This window comes from Lissotriton vulgaris, chromosome 2_2, assembly GCF_964263255.1.
Source record: "Lissotriton vulgaris chromosome 2_2, aLisVul1.2, whole genome shotgun sequence".
Lineage (NCBI taxonomy): Eukaryota > Metazoa > Chordata > Amphibia > Caudata > Salamandridae > Lissotriton > Lissotriton vulgaris.
This window is the reverse complement of record NC_141688.1, coordinates 318,450,539-318,470,735: the sequence shown is the minus strand read 5'-3', so window position 1 is coordinate 318,470,735 and position 20,197 is coordinate 318,450,539. Positions and strand designations below refer to the sequence as shown.

The 20,197-nt window shown below is 51.0% G+C and overlaps 1 protein-coding gene across 8 annotated transcripts in view; it reads left to right on the top strand.

Moving 5' to 3' along the window:
- CKAP5 (cytoskeleton associated protein 5) overlaps positions 1 to 20,197 on the top strand; it is a 901,993-nt gene that overhangs the window by 546,183 nt on the left and 335,613 nt on the right. For all 8 annotated transcript variants that reach the window (XM_086959680.1, XM_086959676.1, XM_086959682.1 and 5 more), the window contains 2 exons: positions 3,458 to 3,661; positions 12,767 to 12,902. In XM_086959680.1, the coding sequence (XP_086815806.1) occupies positions 3,458 to 3,661; positions 12,767 to 12,902 (340 nt within the window). The remainder of the gene's footprint in view (positions 1 to 3,457; positions 3,662 to 12,766; positions 12,903 to 20,197) is intronic.

Here is a 20,197-nt window from a genome sequence, read left to right as displayed (position 1 = left end):
AGGTTTGGAGATGGATGGGTAGGTTTGGATATGGAGGATATGGACGAATAGATTGGTCAAAGGCTAATGGGTGAAAGAATGAGTGGATGATAATGTAAAGGTGAAATGCTAGATATGAGTGGGTGAAAGGATGAATGGATAGATGCATAGCTGGAAGAGACAGCTATTCTGGGGAGGAATCCAATGACTTCTTTTGCTTGCTTGGTGGTATAAGAGCTTTGTATCAAAGTTTAGGGGTATTTTAATTTTCTGGTTACTCACTTGGCCTGCACTATGCTCCTCTCTCTACCTAGGGATTATCAGGTAGGGGTGGTGCTGTTTGCCAGTGCATTCTTACTAGACAGACATTATTTGGTACATAAAGGCCACATTGCCATAGAAATTCCTGGCACTGAACAAAACTACTTTGTAAAAGAGCAGAATGCTGTCACACAATGAAGCGAGCCAATAGATAGGAAGATAACATTTTTAACAAAAACAAAAGGTCTTGGTTAACTCAGATTTAATTAGGGGCTCAAATGTTAAAGCCACAAAAATGCACCCATGATATATGTCCTTGTATTAATGCAGATTTAAATTTTTCATGAATTCACATGAATTTCCTTAAGTATGCCAGGAAACTGTAATCCTACAAAATATTTGGAAATTGCATTTTTAGCATGAGCAAAGATGTGTGCCCCAGCGAAAATCTGTTCAGGGTTTAAAAGTTCATTTTTTCTCCAACCACATTTTTCCCAGTCCTGGAAGCTTTACATCTGCTGTTGTCAGGGGTAAATTTCCAACCTTTCTCAGTATGCGGAAGATTAGAGAAGAGCTTGTGAAAAACCCCAAAATTCAAATCCATCTATAGTATTAGCCTGACATAACCAGAGAGTCTATTATCAGAGCTCTTCTGTAATGAGATTGCTTCCATTATTTGACTGCACACTACGTGGCACCAAAGGGACAAGTGGATTTTGTTACAGGACAAGTAGAATTATGAAGCTACTTGTCCCATGGACAAGTACATATTTCGTTAAATTCCACACCCCTGGTGTGTGACGGTCATTTGCTGATTGAGTGTGTACAACAAATGCTTAACACTACCCTCTCATAAAGCCTTACTGCTCACTACCACAAATAGAGGTAAAATTAGATAGTACCTTACTCTGTCTACCTTTGGGGTTCCACTGGACTCTGTGCACACTGTTTCTCATTTTGGTATAGCATATACAGAGCCAGCATCCTACACCGCCGTCTTGAAGATGAGGGGACCCCTCCAATCAGGGCTAGGTCTATGCGCCCTTCCACAGAAGGGTGGCATAATATAGGGTGTTGTCATCCCAGGTAAGGTGTCCTTTGGCCCTACCTACTACTTCACTATAACGCCTCCTAAATTTAGTATTTTGGTGGCTCCCTTAGACCTAGAAACAAGATCTGCGACGATCTAAGAAGACCACTCTGCAGAGAAGACTGAAGACTACTACCATGGCCCCAGCTCTACTGGCCGTCTCCAGCTTTTTCAAACCTGCGACCTGACTTGTAGCCAGCGACCTCTGAAACCCTTGGAAGGACTGCTGTCTTTGAAAGACTTCAATTTCCTGTGGACAGCAGACCTGCCAGAAGAAACCTACTCCAATGACACTGGATCCCCTCTAATCCGCGTCTTCTTCCCACTCTGCACCGGACGCCCCCGGCCTGAGACTTAGTGGCTCACCTGTACTGTGAAGTCTCCATAGCCATCCTGACCTTTTGTCCAGCATTGGCTTACTGCTTCTGCCATTACAACCGTGCCTGCAGTGTGAATCCAGAGGCTTCCCCTGACCGGCTCTGGTAGGAAGACTCCGGTGTCGAAAGGCACCCCTCACCCGAAACCCCTGGGCCTTGGTGAGCTGGACACAGTGCTCCTATGACCACCTGCATCACTACTGTTGTTGATCTCCCTCCTGCATCCTCCGGTACCACGCATCCTGGCTTTGCTTAAAGAAGAATCTCCATTGGAAAGCTTTGGGTGACCATCGAAATTGCACCCTGCACTCGTTGCCCCTGCGCTGCTGGAGGTGTAAGTTTGGTGCTGCTCTGTGGCCCCACCTTTGCTTAACCTAACCTCCAAAACTTGGCCTGTGCAACCAGTGTACTTGCCTGCAAGCAGTGTGGCTTATTGGACCCCCTGTCTCCATTGGAAAGAATTGGGATGAACTCAGATTTAGTCTTCTACACCAGGCCGCCTCTGTGCCGCTGGTTGTGCAGTTTTGGTACTCAGTGGGCACCTTGCCCTTGCTGACTTTTGGCTACGAAGACTGTGATTGTAAGTGCAGTACCGATCTGTTTAACCGCAATATTGTTTTCCCCTTAGGATCACATTGGACGGTGTTGAAAAGTTTTGAAGTGTCCAGTTTTCAAAGTGAAAATTATTTTTTAATTCAAAAGTATTTACCTTATTACGAAAACCTTGGTCTTAAAGTAAAATGCAAAGTATATTTTCTAAAATTGATCTAGATCACCTTCTTGAGTCCTGTGTCCCTTATTGATCACTGTTGTACAGTAAATGTCTTCTCTGTTCGTCCAAAGGCTGCTCGCTCACACTACCAATGAGTACTTTGGGTTTTGCATTGAGCCCTGTACAGTTTTGGGGAACCCCTGGAATCTGTGCACGATATTACCACCTTGTGGCATTCCTTACACATAGCCATCTTCCTACATCTTTTCTGTCCTTAAATGTTTTTAGTCCTTTTTTGGCAGAAATCACACAGTTTGACATAGAAGAGGGCAGCCGCACTGCATAGACCTTGTGTGTTGAAAGCTGCCTTCTTCCTCCCCCAAATGAGTGGCACTTCACGAATAGAGGTGGTTTTTTGAGATGACAATTTTTTCAGAAGGGCTATAAAATTGTTTCACTCTAGTCTCTAAAGAAGCGGAGTAACGACAGTGTTCCCAGAATTCCAGTCTTAAGTGTTGAAGAAAATAACTTTCTGCCAGTTCAAGGCATCATAAGTAGTTGAACCTTCAGGAGCCTTCAGGGGACATTCCCTATTTTCAGCTCTTAATGCTAGCCTATCGTGCTGTACTTGTCCTCATTGTTAATGCTTTTCAAAGGAAGGTTTTACATAGGTGCTGAAATCTAGTCCGAGATAGTTCCTTTCTCATGCTTTTAGTGCCTAGAAATCCCAAAACCTTGTTTATTTCTGTTTTTGCAAAGTGTTCAGCAACATAAGATTCTTCAGTCCTACTGGAATGTTGGCAATTTGAGACAATGTTAGTGATCCAGGGTCCCTGGACACAGTGGGAAATTAGTCTAAACTTTTGACTATTGATGACGATACTACAATGCAGATCTGTTTCAGACTTTACTCTAGACGGCAGGAGTGGGCTTAACATGCAAAGTTCCGAGGCAATGCTGGTGTTTACCGTGGATGAGTGATGCTCCTCTAGTTGGGCTGTTTTGTCTGTCCTGACTTTTCACTTTTTCTCTTCTCAGCACCTGGAAATTGAGAAAGAAGGTGTGATCGGATCCCTAGACCTGATCTTGAAGTGGTTCACCCTGCGGTTCTTCGACACCAACACAAGCGTCTTGATGAAGGTTCTGGAGTATCTCAAGCTGCTGTTTGCACTGCTGAGCCAGGAGGAGTACCACCTTACGGAAAACGAGGCGTCTTCCTTCATTCCGTATCTTGTACTTAAGGTAGGTGACTGTATACTAGGGATAGTGCCAGACTGCATGCCTAAAATGTGGATTTACATGGCTTCCCCTGCGCCCTCGTGCTTAGTCTCATCCTGCATTCTGAGAAGGAAAGGGAGAGTTGATGAGATTCCTCACTGGAGGCTGCAAAGCTCTCTGAAGCACTCGCCTACTCGACCTGATGACCGATGCTCTTCCACAGGGTCAACTAACTTAACCTTCTTGCGTGCTGAGGTTTATTTAAAGGATCTTAAAGTCCTGCTTACCTTCCTGTTTAAAGAGCAACAAATACACTAAATGAATTGTTTGTTTTGAAGATTTATAAAGTGACATAAATGAAAAGGTATAGATGTTTTTTTTATTGGTAAATGATTGTTTAGGTTAAAATGGCAATGAATTGATGTGTGCAAAGGTGTTGGTAGGTTGTCGTGTCTGTGCCATCATGCCCTGGATAGGATGTCTGGACCACTACATCTGCACCACGTACGCTCACTGATGTTAGTTCCTTTATCCATGCCTTCTGACGTGGATCCGGAGTTCCATTGATTCCTGACATCATTTCTCTCTATCAAATTTTCACGGAACATATCCCCTCCAAAACCCAGGATTTAAACTTTGCAAGGACTGCAACCGTCGGGTGTCGGTAACAAGCATCCATGATTTTTCTCTGGTGCTTCAGTTCCTGACATTACTCAGTGTTGTGCGAATAGTCTACAAAGATGAATTAGGCCGTCTGTGACCACAAAGCCAAACTTGCTATCGCAGAATTTCAGATGAGGTAGAAAAAAGCCTGGTTGAAGCAACTGACAGGCCCTCATTGCTAGGGCTGATCTTGTGACTGTTAATCTTTGTACTCCATAAATTCAGATCCTAGTAAGCTAAAAGCACTGGTCTTTTTTGTACTACCATTCCCACCCTTCAGAGTTGTGCGGCACCCTGCATACTTCCAGGTCATGAGGTTGTTACCTTTCCCATTCACAATTGATTTCCCAATTATTCCCAAAGCTTACTTCCACAGGCCATCGGTGATGCCACAAGAGATCCAGGAGTTTAAACTGACCTTGGACAAATTTTTCTCTTAAAATTGTCTTTGGGCACTAATAATCCGAGGTGGCCTCTAGTCTGGTTATAGTTGATGTCTTTCCCAGATTCCACCAATCTGCCTTTCTTGGAAGCTGGTCCTGTCTGAGCCTGTTTTAGCTGAATTCAGCTCCAACAAGTCACTCTGGACCCAGTTTCTCCACCTCTGCCCTGACGTCAGAAACTGAGCTGATAGTTTTATCATACTCCGAAACTGTTACCACTAGCCTGAGGTCACAAATGGCATGCCTGTGCTCATACTCTGCCCCAAAAACATCCCAACCTTGTGCTTACGATAATGATGACAAAAACCTGTTTCTAGATCTGCATGATGGCAGTGGGCAGGACTCCTCTCTAGGCTTGATCTTTTCTCTCCTAACCAAACTATGGCAACAGAGGTGCCCGCCTCCGCCTCAACAGTGATTAGAAGGGCAGCAGAAGTCTTGGCCCTTACTTGTCCACAACAAAGGTAAAGACCAATGTTTTAACTGAGGTGCACAATGCAGGCCATATGAGCCATTGCTTTCTGCTTTTCTTCAATGATACCCTTACTAACATGATTTTGGGCACCTGGGTGATGCCTGTATTTTGTCCCAATAAATTGGCAAATGGCATAACTGCTCTCGGGTATCTGGTTTTTCTTCTCAAACACCCCACTCTAGACAGTGTGGTAGTACAGGTGTCCACAAGTTGCCTTAACCCCTACTGACAGAAAGCATGGAGACATTCACCACACAAATGTTTTTGTCAGCCTTGCCTCTAGGGGAGTATTGGGATGCGTTGACACAGTGGGGTACATCTTTCCAGCTGTCCCGGATGACAAACAGCCAACCTTGCAACGCCTCGATGTGGATGGCTAGGATGAAGCGAGTACTCCATTTGCACAGGCTTGGATGCGATCGACTGTCTGGTAAGACAGTTGGGACCAGTGTGGTGTTTGGGCGCCAGTCCTGATTTGCTCCATGTAACATAAGAGTTTGAGATAAATTCTCACAATACTTAGTTAAAAATAATATATTTTACTTGCCAAGTAATTTGCCACACTGTTATGTATAAATACTGATTTTTGCACACATTCTGATTCACCCATATAAAAATTTGTAAACCGATTTGGCATAATATTGAAATTATAAATGAAAGTGTGAATTTTTTACACATCAGATTGATTAATCAGTCTTCTATTAAACTAGTTCAGGCACACTTACTCCTTGTCTACAATGTTTTTATAAAAGACGCTCACTGTACCTCCTTGTAGCATATAAATTGTCATGAAGGTTCATAAAAGTCCAACTGCTGACATAAAATATCCTCCAGATTAATTGTCCTTTATATTCTTGAGACTGTAGGGCTCCTGCAAAACAGGGTTGATGCATTTCAGGGTGGTGGCTTACGGCCTCCTCAGGACACAACAAGGTGAAGTGCCGAGGAAATCACTGACTTCAAGTAATCATTGATAGACAAGCCCTCTGACTCGAGACTTTTTGGAGTGAAGTTGGACTCCGCCTTAAAAAGGTTTAAGGAGAGCATAGCCACTGCCTGTACTCTAGGCCTGCTGTGCCTGTTCAGCAATACACCCCAGCAAACACATCCTTCTTGAGGATTCAGCAGGGGATAGAGCAGCCTCTGAAAGACTATTAGTTATGGATTCCTCACCTTAGAATTAACCCACAGGCGTCAACCTAGATCCAGAGAATATTTCTTCAGCAGTACCCCCTGCGCGCCGGTAGGTGACATCGACCGAGTCCGCATTCGTCGTGGTCACCTGGATGAGGTCGCAGTGCCTGCTTAGACGCACTCCTCGCGCGCTGACATCCTTTCTTTTCCACGCCAGCCAGCACAGATCTGGAGAGTCGTACCTCGAGTCACTTTTTTGACTCTTTGCGACTTCTTGTCGACATCTTTGAGTCGTTAGACTCCTGGTGCACATATGGATCTCCCATCCTCGAACCGGCTTCAAGGCTTGCAACTCCTGTCGCAAATTGATGTCAGTTACGGACCCGCACCTCATGTGCTTTTAGTGTTTGGAGCACGACCACGACACAAAGTAGTGCTCCGTATGCCAGGCTATCAACCCCAAGTCTTTGCGGGAGCAGTCCCGAAAGATTCTCGAGGCCCGGCAGTCTGCTCCGCGCTGATAGAGGTCCCAGTCGAGAGACCGGTCGCAGTGCCATCACCATAACTCATCGTCCAAGTCTTCGTCTTTGGGTAAGTCGAAGCACAAAGAAGGCGAAGACGTTTTGTCGCTCTTTGTGTTCTTCCCATTCATCAGCCGACGCAACATGGTTTCCGGTAGGTAGTCATCCGGCTCTGCACGTGGATCCTGTTGGGTCGACCCAGAGCCTCCCTCCCTGGGAGTCGGAACTACTCCTGCGCAACTTCATATTATTTTTGAAGCCCTCCACTTTATCTTTGGGCCCGTCTCGGCTGGGGGCTCTAGGCCTCCGATGCCGGCGGCTTCAACGCCGCAGGGCCCCCAGGGATCCAGGCCTACATCCGGATTTGTGCTGTTTGACCTCGTAACACCTCCGGCGCCGAATCCAGATAGCAGACACCACCTCCCCTTCCGATGCCGGTTGTGTCCCCAGCCAACGTCGAACCCAGCCTCCCCAAAGGAGGGTGAGGAGGATTAGGAGGGGTCTGTGGACCCTCTGGCAGACCAGTGAGAGGAACTGGACTGGAGGAGTTTGAGGCCAGTGGTCTGGACACCTCCGTATAACCACCACCCCACCCCCACCCCCTATACTGTGGCTACGGAGGAGGGTGAATCATATGCAGTGGTGTTGCACAAGACGGCTGAGGCCTTAAACTTGAGCTTCCAACAGTGGCGGTCAGGAATATCCTCCTGACTGAGGTGCTTCAGCCGCCAGCGGCCTCTTAGGAGTCCCTGCTGCTGGTCAATGAGGCCCTCACAGACATCCTATTTGGCACTTGGTCCAAGCCTAACACAGGGGCACCTGTTGCTAAGATGATTGCCAGACTCCACAGCCATGCCCCGGGAGACCCCATTTTCCTCTCCCAACACCCCACCCCTGAGAGCTTGGTGTTCCAAGCCTCGACTTCCAAAGGCACATTACCTACTGCACCACCTGATTTGGAATCAAAGAAGCTGGACCACCTTTGGACGAAAATGTCTTCTTCCTCCAGCTTAGGACTGTGGTCGGTGAACACTGCATATATCTTGGGCCGTTAGTCCCATTCTGTGTGGGACACGGTCACGCAGGTGCTACCACAGTGCCCGAAGGAGGCTCTGACCGTGCTCTCTTGTGCAGTTGCCGAAGGGAGGGATGCAGCCAACTAGCAGGGCAGGATTACAACGTCAGTAGCTGTACATCTGAAAGAAACTTGTTAGTATTAGATTCCTTACCTTAGTATATCCCCAGACGTCAGACTTGATCCGGAAAGTTTTGCGTAGCAGTACCCCTGCGCGTCTGTAGGCGACGTCTGCGGCTACGCGTCCGACGTTGGCCTTCGCACGCTGACGTCCGTTATTCTTGTTTCCGCGCCAGCAAGCTCAGGTCCGGAGAAAGTGGTACCCTTAAGTCCCTTTTTGACTAAGCCTTTTCGATCCTTTTTGGATCAGTTTCGAGTCTACGACTCCATCGGTGCCGGTAGGGATGCCCGGGTTCAAGCCGCCTGAACTCTGATGTGGCTCAAAGTCTTTCAGCAGTTGGGAGAGCCTTGGTTAGATCTATTCGCCACTGAAGAAAAGGCACAATGTCATCAGTTCTGCGCGTTGGAATTTCCAAGCGGCACTCGCTCGGCGACGCTTTTCGTTGCGAGTGGAGTTGCGGTCTGTTGTACGCCTTTCCGCCTATACCACTTCTGCCCAGAGTGCTGAAGAAAATTAGGCGCAACTGGGCCCAAGTCATCCTTGTGGCTCCGGACTGGGCACGAAGATACTGGTATCCTGAGCTACTCAGCCTGTCAGTCGATCCCCCGATTCGTCTGCCTCTTCAGGGGGACCTTATGTTGCAGCAGCAGGGAAGCGTCCTCCGACCGAACCTGTCCAGCCTCCACCTCCATGCGTGGAGATTGAGCGGCGACAGTTGAGGCCATTTGACTTGCCTCCTGAAGTCTGTGATGTTGTTCTGGCAGCCAGGCGTCCCTCCACAAAATCGGTATACGCCTGCAGGCAAAAGCTGTGGATCCACTCTCTTCCCCTCTTTCTGAGGTTATCCTCTTTCTTCTTTCTTTTGCCCAGCAGGGCTCTGCTGTGCGCACTGTCAAGGACTACCTCTACCATTTCCGCATTCTTAAGGCTACCTGATCAGCCCTCTTTGTTCAAGTCCCCTGTTGTAAATAGGTTCTTGAAGGGCATCACTCCCCTCCTGTTCCTTTCGTGATGCCTCAGTGAGACTTGAACCTTGTCCTGACTTATCTGATGTGCGCTCCCTTCGAGCCACTTCATAACTGTCCTCTTTGTCTTCTTACCCTTAAGACTGCATTCCTGGTTGCAATCACCTCTGCCAGGAGAGTGAGTGAGCTCCAGGCTCTTTCTTCTAAGCCTCCTTTCCTTTCTGTCCATCCGGACAAAGTTGTGTTGCGGACGCGACCCTCTTTCCTGCCCAAGGTTGTGACAGCCTTCCACATCGGGCAGTCCATCACCTTGCCCACCTTCTTTCCGCCTCCGCATCCCTCGAAAGAGGGAGAGAGGCTCCACCGTCTGGACCCAAAACGTGCGCTCTCATGCTATCTGAATCGCACACGCCAGTTCCGGCTGGATGACCAACTCTTTGTTCGTTACGTGGGCGCTAAGAAGGGACGGGCGGTGTACAAACGGACCATTTCCCGATGGGTCGTCTTGTGCATCAAGGCTTGTTATTCTTTATTTTATTTTATTTTCAGAGTTTTATATAGCGCGAACAAGATCTTTGCAGATATCAGAGCGCTTTACATAGAAGAGTACATGAGGGAACAAAGTCAAATAGGTAGGTCGATAGTTCACAGAGTACAGAAGGGAACATGAGGGAACAAAGTCAAATACGTAAATCAGTAGATCATACAATACAAATAATACAATTGGGTGGCTGCAAAGCAGTCAAGTGGGTGATAAGACAGCTCGTACAAATAGATAAGTGGTCAAGCAAGTAATAAAGATCATCGCAGGGTGTTGATAGGGTTCGAGATAGTAGTACAGGTGAATTTAGCCATGAGGATAGCTTTTACTTCTTTTTTGAAGAGTGTAGTGGAGGAGAGAAGCCTGGTTTCGGGAGGGAGTGAGTTCCAAATCCTAGGCGCCATTCCTGAGAAAGAGCGCTTGTATGTTTTCTCCTTCCGGAATCTTCGAGGTTTCAGCAGAAGATTGTTTGCGCCTCTCGTGTTTCTGGTTCCCCCAGAGATTGTCAATTTCTGAGCAAGGTAGCCGGGTGAGTTTAGGTGTACAGCCTTGTGTGTCATGCAGGCTATTTTCAAATGTATTCTGGCTTCAAACGGCAACCAATTCAGGGATTTCAAGTCAGGGGTGATGTGGGAGTGCTTTTTTGACCCCGTGATAAGTCTCGCTGCAGCATTTAGAGATGCTTTTAGTGGTGCGGTTGTAGTTAGTGGGAGTCCGCAGAGGGAGGTGATGCCGTATTCAATTCGTGGGATGACTAGTGCTTGCACCGCTGTTTGGAAGTCTTTGGCTGGGAGGTAGGGTTTAAGTTTCCTCAGAGTATTGATCTGGAAGTTCGCTCCCTTTGTAGCTTTGCTGACATGTTGCTGCATGTTGAGATTGGTGTCGAGTGTTATGCCTAAAGATTTTGCTGATTCCACGATGGTGGGTTGGACATTGAGAGCGGTTAGGAGTTTAAGCCAGTGTTGAGTGGTGGTTATCTTCGCTGGAGGTGCGATCAGAAGGAACTCTGTTTTCAGGGCATTGAGTTTGAGGTGATTGTCGGCAAGCCAGGATTGGGTGCATCTGATCGTTGAGTTCAGGAGCAGGATGTCATTGGGAGATTGCAGTTTGAGGTAGAGTTGGGTGTCATCGGCATACATGTGAAAGTGTACATTGGATTCTTGTAGCAGAGTGGTGAGCGGTTCCATGACTAGGTTGAACAAAGTTGGGGATAGAGAAGATCCTTGGGGGACGCCTAGCGTTACAGGTACTGGCGTGGACATCAGGTTGTTGCTCTTGAATTTCTGCGACCTGTTGCGGAGAAAGGAAGTGAACCATTTGAGGACAGTTCCAGATAAGCCCATTCTTTTGTTTAGTAGTTCTATTAGATTCTCATGTTTAACGGTGTCGAATGCGGAGGAGAGATCGAGAAGGATGAGGAGGCAAGTGTCATTTTGGTCTAGCATTTGAAGTGCGTCATCAATTATGTGAGTCATGGCCGTTTCTGTGCTGTGTCCTGCTCGGAAACCTGATTGGTGAGGGTTGAGGAGATCGAATTGCTCAATGTGTTTAGTCAATTGTAGTTGTGCACATTTTTCCAGCAGTTTGGCGAGAGTGGGGATATTGGTGATGGGACGGTAGTTGTTGAGATCCGCGGGGTCGGCTGTTGGTTTCTTTAGTAGAGGTGTGACCTGACCAACTTTGAGGGAGTCAGGTATGCTTCCTTGTTGGAGAGAGCTGTTGATGATTTTAGTCCAGAGAGGGAGAATCAGTGGGGTAAAGTCTTTTACTGCGAAGGCAGGGAGGGGGTCCGTGAGGTGATTGGAAGGTTTCAGGGTGCTAAGTAATTTGCCAATTTCTTCTTCCGAATATGTGTCAAAGGTTGACCATGTCGCATTGGCAAAGGAGCCTCCTGTGGGGCTACGTTCTCATTCCACTCGGGCCACGGCGGCTACTACTGCCCTGGGTCGGGGAGTCCCCTTGCAGGACATCTGTCAGGCTGCTACATGGCCTCACTGCACACGTTCGCAAGACACTACTGCCTGGACAGCCAAGTCCGGAGAGATGGCTTTTTCGGCCATTCCGTTCTCCTGGACTTTCTGGTGTGATCATTGGTTCGCATACCCACCACCAGGGTTGGTATTGCTGGGGTATCTATTCTAAGGTAAGGAATCTAATACTAACCTGTTTCTTTCAGATGCACAAGTTACCTTCGGTAACGATATATCTGTAAGAAACCTAGGTTAGTAATAGATTCCTTACTGCCCCACCCATCCGCCCCGTTCTGCGAACTGACTTATAGGGTTAAGGACATTCTTTCAGGGACCTAGTTTTGTGCACAGTAGTTACTGTCTTGCATGGCTCTGCACTTCTGGTGTGGAAAGTAGTGTACAGAACTAACATCAGCGCGCGAGGGCGGCGTCTATGTAGCTACTGCAACATCATTCCAGCGACGCCGCCGACCAACACGGCGTTGACCAACCTCACCTTCCGACGCGCAGGAGTACTGCTGACAAATCACTTTCCAGATCCAATCTGACGCCTCGGGGTAATTCTAAGGTAAGCAATCTATAACTAACCTATGTTTCTTACAGATATATTGTTACCGAAGGTAAGTAACTTGTTCATTATCTTAAATGGCAAAGTTGAGTTAGCCAATGCAGACTGGAAGGGCACTTTAAAATTGCTATTACACCAGTACCCTGTAGTCAAAATGGGGGGCAAAAGTGTTTGGGGCTTTGGTGGCTTGCGTATCTTGGGTTACTTATCTGGAATACTCTTACGTGGTAAAGCCCAGATCTGAAGTGAGGACCTATGTTAAATTGCCATTTAAGCTTTGTGTATCATTGGTCTGTGCACACGTTGTTCCGTCTTGGTGTAGCTAGTTTATGAAACAGTTGGTGTAGCTAGTTTATGAAACAGTTTGGCGTGTAGTGATCTCTACAGGCTGTGTTACCCATTACTAAGACCCGGATACAATGACTCCTGGTATTTCAGATGCAGTGTTGAGCATAGCTTCTCTCACAAGATGTAGCCCATTCATTTCTGATTCATGGTGTGTTCTGTGAACTGTGTAACCAGTAACTAGTATGGTGGATGGGTCCAATTGCTATTGGATCTCTTCTCTGCATTTACCTTCGATTTACTCTTCTATTCCAGCCCCTTACAATGTTAATTCATATTCCCCACCCCTAACTGTTTTTCTGCTCCAGGTTGGAGAACCGAAAGATCTTGTACGCAAGGACGTGCGTGCCATTCTCAATAAGATGTGCCTCGTGTATCCCGCCAGTAAAATGTTCAACTTCCTTATGGATGGGACCAAGTCGAAGAATTCTAAGCAGCGTGCAGGTGGGAGCACACTACTGTTAGGTGTTGTGATGCGTGGGGTGCAGTGTGAGCCTATTCTACGTTACCATTCTGTGAGTATTCCTGCACATTGGGAGTAAAGATGTTGCTAATAGAGACTTCTAGCCACAGATCCCTCACATTTTGAATGTTCCCCAAGTGTCAGTGTGGATCCGGAAACTTTACAGCAGCATTTCTGGGTGCCGTGCGTCTCCACATTGACGCCGTTCTGTTCCCCCTTTGCTGCGGCTCTGGTCCGGAAACAACGCGAAAAGCCTACATAGGTGTAATTACTAAGAGCGCTGCGTCTTTTTTGCTGCATGTATCCTTTTCTGTATTTAAATGCTGTGCATTGTTCTGTCGTCTAGTGGTTGGGTCTGGAATCTTGCCAGTCCTTGTAAGGAAACGGGCCATTTTTAGTATCAAGAAAGATGGTAGCCGACACACCTGGCTATTGGTTCTAAGGTGTAAACTCTAGGTGCAGCAAGCATCATTACCCTAGTCACTAAAGAACATCTATCTGAAAGAAACACGTTAGTGTTAGATTCCTTACCTTAGAATATCCCCAGGCGTCAGTCTGGATCCGGAAACTTTTGCGTAGCAGTACCCCTGCGCGTCGGTAGGCGTCGTCTGCAGGCGTCCCCTGCGGCTCCGCGTCCGTCGTCGGCGTCGTGCGCCGTGATGACGTCGCTGGAGTACATAGACGCCGCCTCCGCGCGCTGACGTCAGTTCTTCTTTTTTCCGCGCCAGTGGACGCAGATCTGGAAGAGCAGTACTCCGGTCTTTGACCAAGTTTTTTCGACTTTTTTCTCTATTGTGCCTGATAGGATGCCTGGATTTAAGAATTGCGATGACTGTGAGCGCACGATGTCGGTCACAGACCATCACCGCCTCTGCCTCCGGTGTCTGGGCCCCGACCACGACGTGGAATCGTGCCTCGACTGCCGGGCCCTTACCAACAAGGCTAGGCGGGAGCGGTCCCGCAAGCTGCTGGAGCTCCGGGTGTCGGCCCCACGTCGGGACCGGGAGCGGTCCCGGTCCGGCCGGAGGTCGGGGGAGCGTTCGAGGGAGCGGTCGCGGAGCCGCGCTGGGCGCTCCGGAAGTCGACACCACTCGTCAGGCTCGTCAGGTAGGAAGCACAAGAAGTCGGGGCGTCGTCATCGTACCCCCGACTCCCCCCGACGCTCGCGCGATGCGGCCGGGGGCTCGGGTGACCCCAACCCCGCGGCTCCGCGAGAGTCGCCGGCGCGGCCTGCCTCATACCCTCCGGTCCCTGGGCATGGCGCGACGCCTGAGGAGATCGAGGCGTTCCTCATGGCCATGAGGGCGCTCGCTTCTCCGACGGGGCCTACGGCGCCTTCGGGCCCAGTGCTACCGTCTGGGGGCCCTGGCGGTTCGGGTGTCCCTGCCTCGGCGCCGTCGGGTGCTCCGGGCCCGGCGTCGCCGACGGCTCCGACCCCGGCGCCGCAGGGGCCTTCGGGATCGGCGCCGGCTGGTCTTCCGGCCTCCCCGGCGCCGTTGCCATCGGGGTTACCCCCGGCGCCGCCCCCGCCCGGCGCCGGTTCTCCACTGCCGGTTCCGGCCGGCGGTGGGGTTCCGGCGCCGGCTCCGGGCGGCGCCGTCCCCTTACCTTCTCCGACGCCGGACGCGGCGCCGGATGGGCGTCGCACGACGCCGGTCCCGGCGCCGATGGGGCCCATGAACCCCGAGGAGCCGGTCTTCATCATTGACTCCGAATACGGAGAGGATGAGGAGTACGGTGAAGGTTGGGAGGGGTCCGAGGACCCTCTGGCTCGCGAGTGCCAGTATGACCCGGACTGGACGGGTGACTTGGGGGATGCCAGTGGTTTGGACGACTCCCCTAACCCTGGTTTGATCTCTCCTCCAACCGTGGCATCGGTGGAGGGAGCTGCCTATTCTGTGGTGCTGATGAGGGCTGCCAAGGCCTTAAACCTTGAGCTCCCCGTCGCGGCCGTGAGGCCTAACATCCTCACCGAGGTCTTCAAGCCGCAGTCATGCCCTTTGGAGCCTCTGCTGCCGTTTAATGAAGCCTTGTCTGACGTTCTGTTGGGCACGTGGTCCAGGCCCGCTTCAGGTGCGCCTGTTGATCGGAACGTGGCCAGGCGCCACCGTCCTTGTCCGGACGACCCCAAGTACCTGTCTACCCACCCCACTCCTGAGAGTCTGGTGATCCAGGCCTCGACCTCCCAGTCCGCATTCCCGTCGGCCCCGCCCGACCGGGAATCCAAGAGGTATGACCAGTTTGGAAAAAAGGTCTTCTCGTCCATTAGTTTGGGCCTGCGGTCTTGCAACACCGCCTGCCTCTTGGGCCGCTACACCCACTCTGTGTGGGATACGGTCGCGGAGCTGCTGCCAGAATGCCCCATGGAGGTGCGGGCAAAGCTCGGTCAAGCTGTAGCTGAGGGCCGGGATGCAGCGAAATATTCCATTCGGTGTGGTCTTGATACGACCGACTCGCTGGGCAGGGCTATGTCTACGACGGTGGCGATTCGCCGTCACGCCTGGCTGAGATCCGCCAATTTTTCGGCTGATGTCCAAAATACCCTGATGGACATGCCGTTTGATGGCTGTCACCTGTTCGGTGACAAAGCGGACCACGCGCTGGAACGCTTCAAGGACTCCAGGGTCACGGCCAAGTCCTTGGGTCTCTCGACCCAGCGTCAGCAACCGGGTTCGTTTCGCCCCTTTCGTGGCCAAGGAAGGGGCGCCCCCACACGTGCTGCCAGCCACGCGCCGCAACAATCCTTCCAACGCGGTGGCGGCCGTGGAAACCGCCGTGGTGGCGGTCGGGGACAACGGCGGGGTCAGACCACACCTTCCCCCGCAGCATCTACCCCAAAATCCTCCTAGTCCGTGCTTTCGGCCCCATGTGACGCCAGTGGGTGGCAGGGTTCGCCATCACCACGCTCACTGGCGCACGATCACTTCGGACAGGTGGGTGCTGCAAATTGTCCGAAGGGGCTACTCCCTCCCCTTCGAGACCTCTCCTCCAGCCATGCCACCGCAGAACCACCGTGTGTCGGGGGACCACTTGACACTTCTGCAGGAGGAAGTTACGGCCCTCTTGGCCAAGGGGGCCATCGAGCGCGTTCCTGGGCCAGAAGTAGGGCGTGGTTGTTATTCCCACTACTTTCTGGTGCCCAAGAAGGACAAGGGGGGCCTACGTCCTATCTTGGATCTAAGGAACGTCAACGGCTTCCTCCGGAAGGAGAAGTTCAAGATGTTGACGTTAGCTCAGGTCTTGGCTGCTCTAGACCCGCAAGACTGGATGGTAGCGTTGGACTTGCAGGACGCCTATTTTCACATCCCCGTCCTGCCGGCCCACCGGCGTTACCTGCGGTTCACGGTAGGCCAGGAGCACTTTCAGTTTGTCGTGCTCCCCTTCGGCCTTACCAGCGCCCCACGGGTGTTCACAAAGGTGATGGCGGTGGTCGCAGCCCATCTGCGCAGGTTAGGGGTTTCAGTCTTCCCCTACCTAGACGACTGGTTGTTGAAGGCGGGCTCGCCCCAGACAGTCGTCCACCACCTTCAGATGACGGCAGACCTCTTGCACGACCTGGGGTTCTCCATCAACGTGCCGAAATCACACCTGTGTCCCTCTCAAAAGCTCCTTTTCATCGGAGCGGTTCTGGACTCGGCGCAGTTTCGGGTTTATCCTCCGGAACGGCTGGTTCGGGATATTCAGGCTTTGATTCCCATCTTTCAGCCGCTATCCCGAGTCTCGGTCAGGTTGACGCTGCGGCTGCTGGGACTGATGGCTTCCTGCATCCTTCTGGTGCATCACGCCAGGTGGCGGATGCGGGCTCTGCAGTGGGACCTGAAGTTTCAGTGGGCCCAGCATCAGGGCAACTTGTCCGACCACGTCTTGATCTCGGAGGGCACTGCGAGACAACTGCAGTGGTGGCTTACGGACCGCGATTGGGTCAGGGGCAAGTCCCTCTCCCTTCCCCAACCGGAGCACGTTGTCGTGACGGACGCGTCCCTCCAGGGCTGGGGTGGCCACTTGGGAGAGGCAGAGATCAGAGGCATCTGGTCTCCGGCGGAGTCCCGGCTCCATATCAATCTGTTGGAGCTGCGGGCGATTCGTCTGGCACTGAAGGCATTCCTCCCCTTTGTCAACGGGAGTGTAGTGCAGGTGTTCACCGACAACACCACCGCCATGTGGTACTGCAACAAACAGGGCGGAGTGGGGTCGTGGACCCTTTGCCAGGAGGCTCTGCGCCTCTGGCAATGGCTGGAACGTCAGGGCGTGACTCTGACGGTTCAACACCTGGCAGGTTCTCTGAACGCCAGGGCGGACGAACTCAGCCGTCGGTGCTCGATGGATCACGAATGGCGTCTGAACTCGGACGTGGCGCAAGGCATCTTTCTGCAATGGGGAGAGCCTTGGTTAGATCTATTCGCCACAGAAGAGAACGCGCAATGTCATCAGTTCTGCGCGTTGGAGTTTCCAAGACGGCACTCGCACGGCGACGCCTTTCGGCGCGAGTGGAGTTGCGGTCTGTTATACGCCTTTCCGCCTATACCACTTCTGCCCAGAGTGCTGAAGAAGATCAGGCGCGACCGGGCCCAAGTTATCCTTGTGGCTCCGGACTGGGCTCGAAGGTACTGGTATCCCGAGCTACTCAGCATGTCGGTCGGTCCCCCGATCCGCCTGCCCCTTCAGGAGGACCTTCTGTCGCAGCAGCAGGGGACGGTCCTCCACCCGAACCTGTCCAGTCTCCACCTCCATGCTTGGAGATTGAGCGGCGGCAGTTGAGGCCATTTGACTTGCCTCCTGAAGTCTGTGATGTTATTCTGGCAGCCAGGCGTCCCTCCACTAAGTCGGTATACGCCTGTCGGTGGAACAGATTTGTGGCATGGTGCACAGCAAAGGCTGTGGATCCTCTTTCTGCCCCTCTTTCGGAGGTTCTTCTGTTTCTTCTTTCTCTTGCCCAGCAGGGCTCTGCTCTGGGCACTATCAAGGGCTACCTTTCTGCCCTTTCAGCCTTCTTGAGGCTTCCTGATCAGCCTTCTTTGTTCAAATCCCCGATTGTAACTCGATTCTTGAAAGGCATCACTCACATGTTTCCACCTGTTCCGTTTGTGATGCCTCAGTGGGATTTGAACCTGGTTCTAACTTTCCTGATGTGTGCTCCCTTTGAGCCCCTTCATTCTTGCCCTCTCCGTCTCCTGACTTTAAAGACGGCTTTCCTGGTTGCCATCACCTCTGCCAGGAGGGTGAGTGAGCTCCAGGCTCTTTCTGTCCAACCTCCTTTCCTGTCCATTCATCCTGACAAGGTGGTTCTGAGGACTAGACCTTCTTTCCTGCCCAAGGTTGTTTCGGCCTTTCACATCGGGCAGTCCATCACCCTCCCTTCCTTCTTCCCGCCTCCGCATCCTTCAAAGGATGAAGAGCGGCTCCATCGTCTGGACCCAAAACGTGCGCTTTCATTTTACATGGATCGCACACGCCAGTTCCGGGTGGATGACCAACTGTTTGTTGGCTACGTGGGTGCGAAGAAGGGACGGGCGGTTTGTAAACGAACCATCTCTCGATGGGTCGTCCTCTGCATCAAAGCGTGCTACTCTTTGGCTCGGAAGGAGCCTCCTGTTGGGCTGAGGGCCCATTCCACTCGGGCCACGGCGGCTACTACTGCCCTGGGCCGGGGAGTCCCCTTGCAGGACATTTGCCAGGCGGCTACGTGGGCCTCGCTGCACACCTTTGCGAGGCATTACTGCCTGGACAGTCAAGTCCGGAGGGATGGCTTCTTTGGCCGTTCTGTCCTCCAGGACTTTCTGGTGTAGTTTTGTATTGGTTCGCAGACCCACCACCGGGGTTGGTATTGCTGGGGTATGTATTCTAAGGTAAGGAATCTAACACTAACGTGTTTCTTTCAGATGAACAAGTTACTTACCTTCGGTAACGATATATCTGTAAGAAACATTAGTTAGTGTTAGATTCCTTACCGAACCCACCCATCCTCCCCGTTCTGCGAACTGATACCTAGGGTTAAGGTCATCCCTTTCAGGGCCCTAGTTTGTACATGGCACCAGTGTTGGTTCTCTCATGGCTCTGCGTCTCCTGGCGCGGAAATGCTGTGTGCAAAGAACTGACGTCAGCGCGCGGAGGCGGCGTCTATGTACTCCAGCGACGTCATCACGGCGCACGACGCCGACGACGGACGCGGAGCCGCAGGGGACGCCTGCAGACGACGCCTACCGACGCGCAGGGGTACTGCTACGCAAAAGTTTCCGGATCCAGACTGACGCCTGGGGATATTCTAAGGTAAGGAATCTAACACTAACTAATGTTTCTTACAGATATATCGTTACCGAAGGTAAGTAACTTGTTCGTCTGGGTCAGTGGTGGCAAATATGCAGTAGCAACTCAAAAAACGACACACCAAGGCCAGGGGAGTATTGCAGTTTCGTGGTTACCAGCGGAGAGGAATAACCTCTTTGAGGAAACTAACTGGAAGGGGACGTTTCCGGCGCACATCGCTACTGGCACCTTACCACCACACTGAGCAAAAACAGCCATCAACACAACATTTGCAACAAACTCCAAACAGCCCAGTGCCAGCCCTTTTTTAGGCAGAGCTTGAGTGCGGGGACAGCCCTGCAGGGAAGTCCGCTCCTCAGCCAAGTAGCTCTTCTTTACCAACCACCCCAACACCTAACCCCAATGGGGTGTGTAGGAAGGTACATCCTGACTATGGTTGCCCCCAACTTTTTGCCCTGTGTTTTAGCTGGTTTTGGACATAGTCGACCTGGGACCCTGCCAATCAGGACCCCAGGCCTACTGCTCTCTCTTTAAAATGGATTCCATGTACCCTAGGTACATTTCCAATTGATACTGGGCCACCTTATCAGACCCTGTAACTCAGGGCATAGGTGTACCCAGGGCTGCCAGGGGCTGCAGCATGTATTATGCCACCCCTGGCTGGCCTCCTAAATTTGACACAACTGGCTGCATGACAGCTGGGGCAAAGTCGTGTAATCACCCTTTGCTGTAGGTGTAGTATACCTATACCTAACCCTAAAATGGACACACAGATTCCTATCAGTCACTCCTATGGCAGGCCTTGACAATCCTGAAGGCAGAGTGCTTGGAATCATGTGAGATGGTGCTCTGGCATGAGCTGAGCCTGTCTGCAGCTTGCGGAATCAAGTCCTAATAGCTGTTCCATGATATCGCATACCATATACTCTTAAGTGCATTATAATCTTCGCGGTTAAATGCTATCTTTGGTATTGCTTTATCAAAACATGTCGAGTAAGGTGTCATACGAATT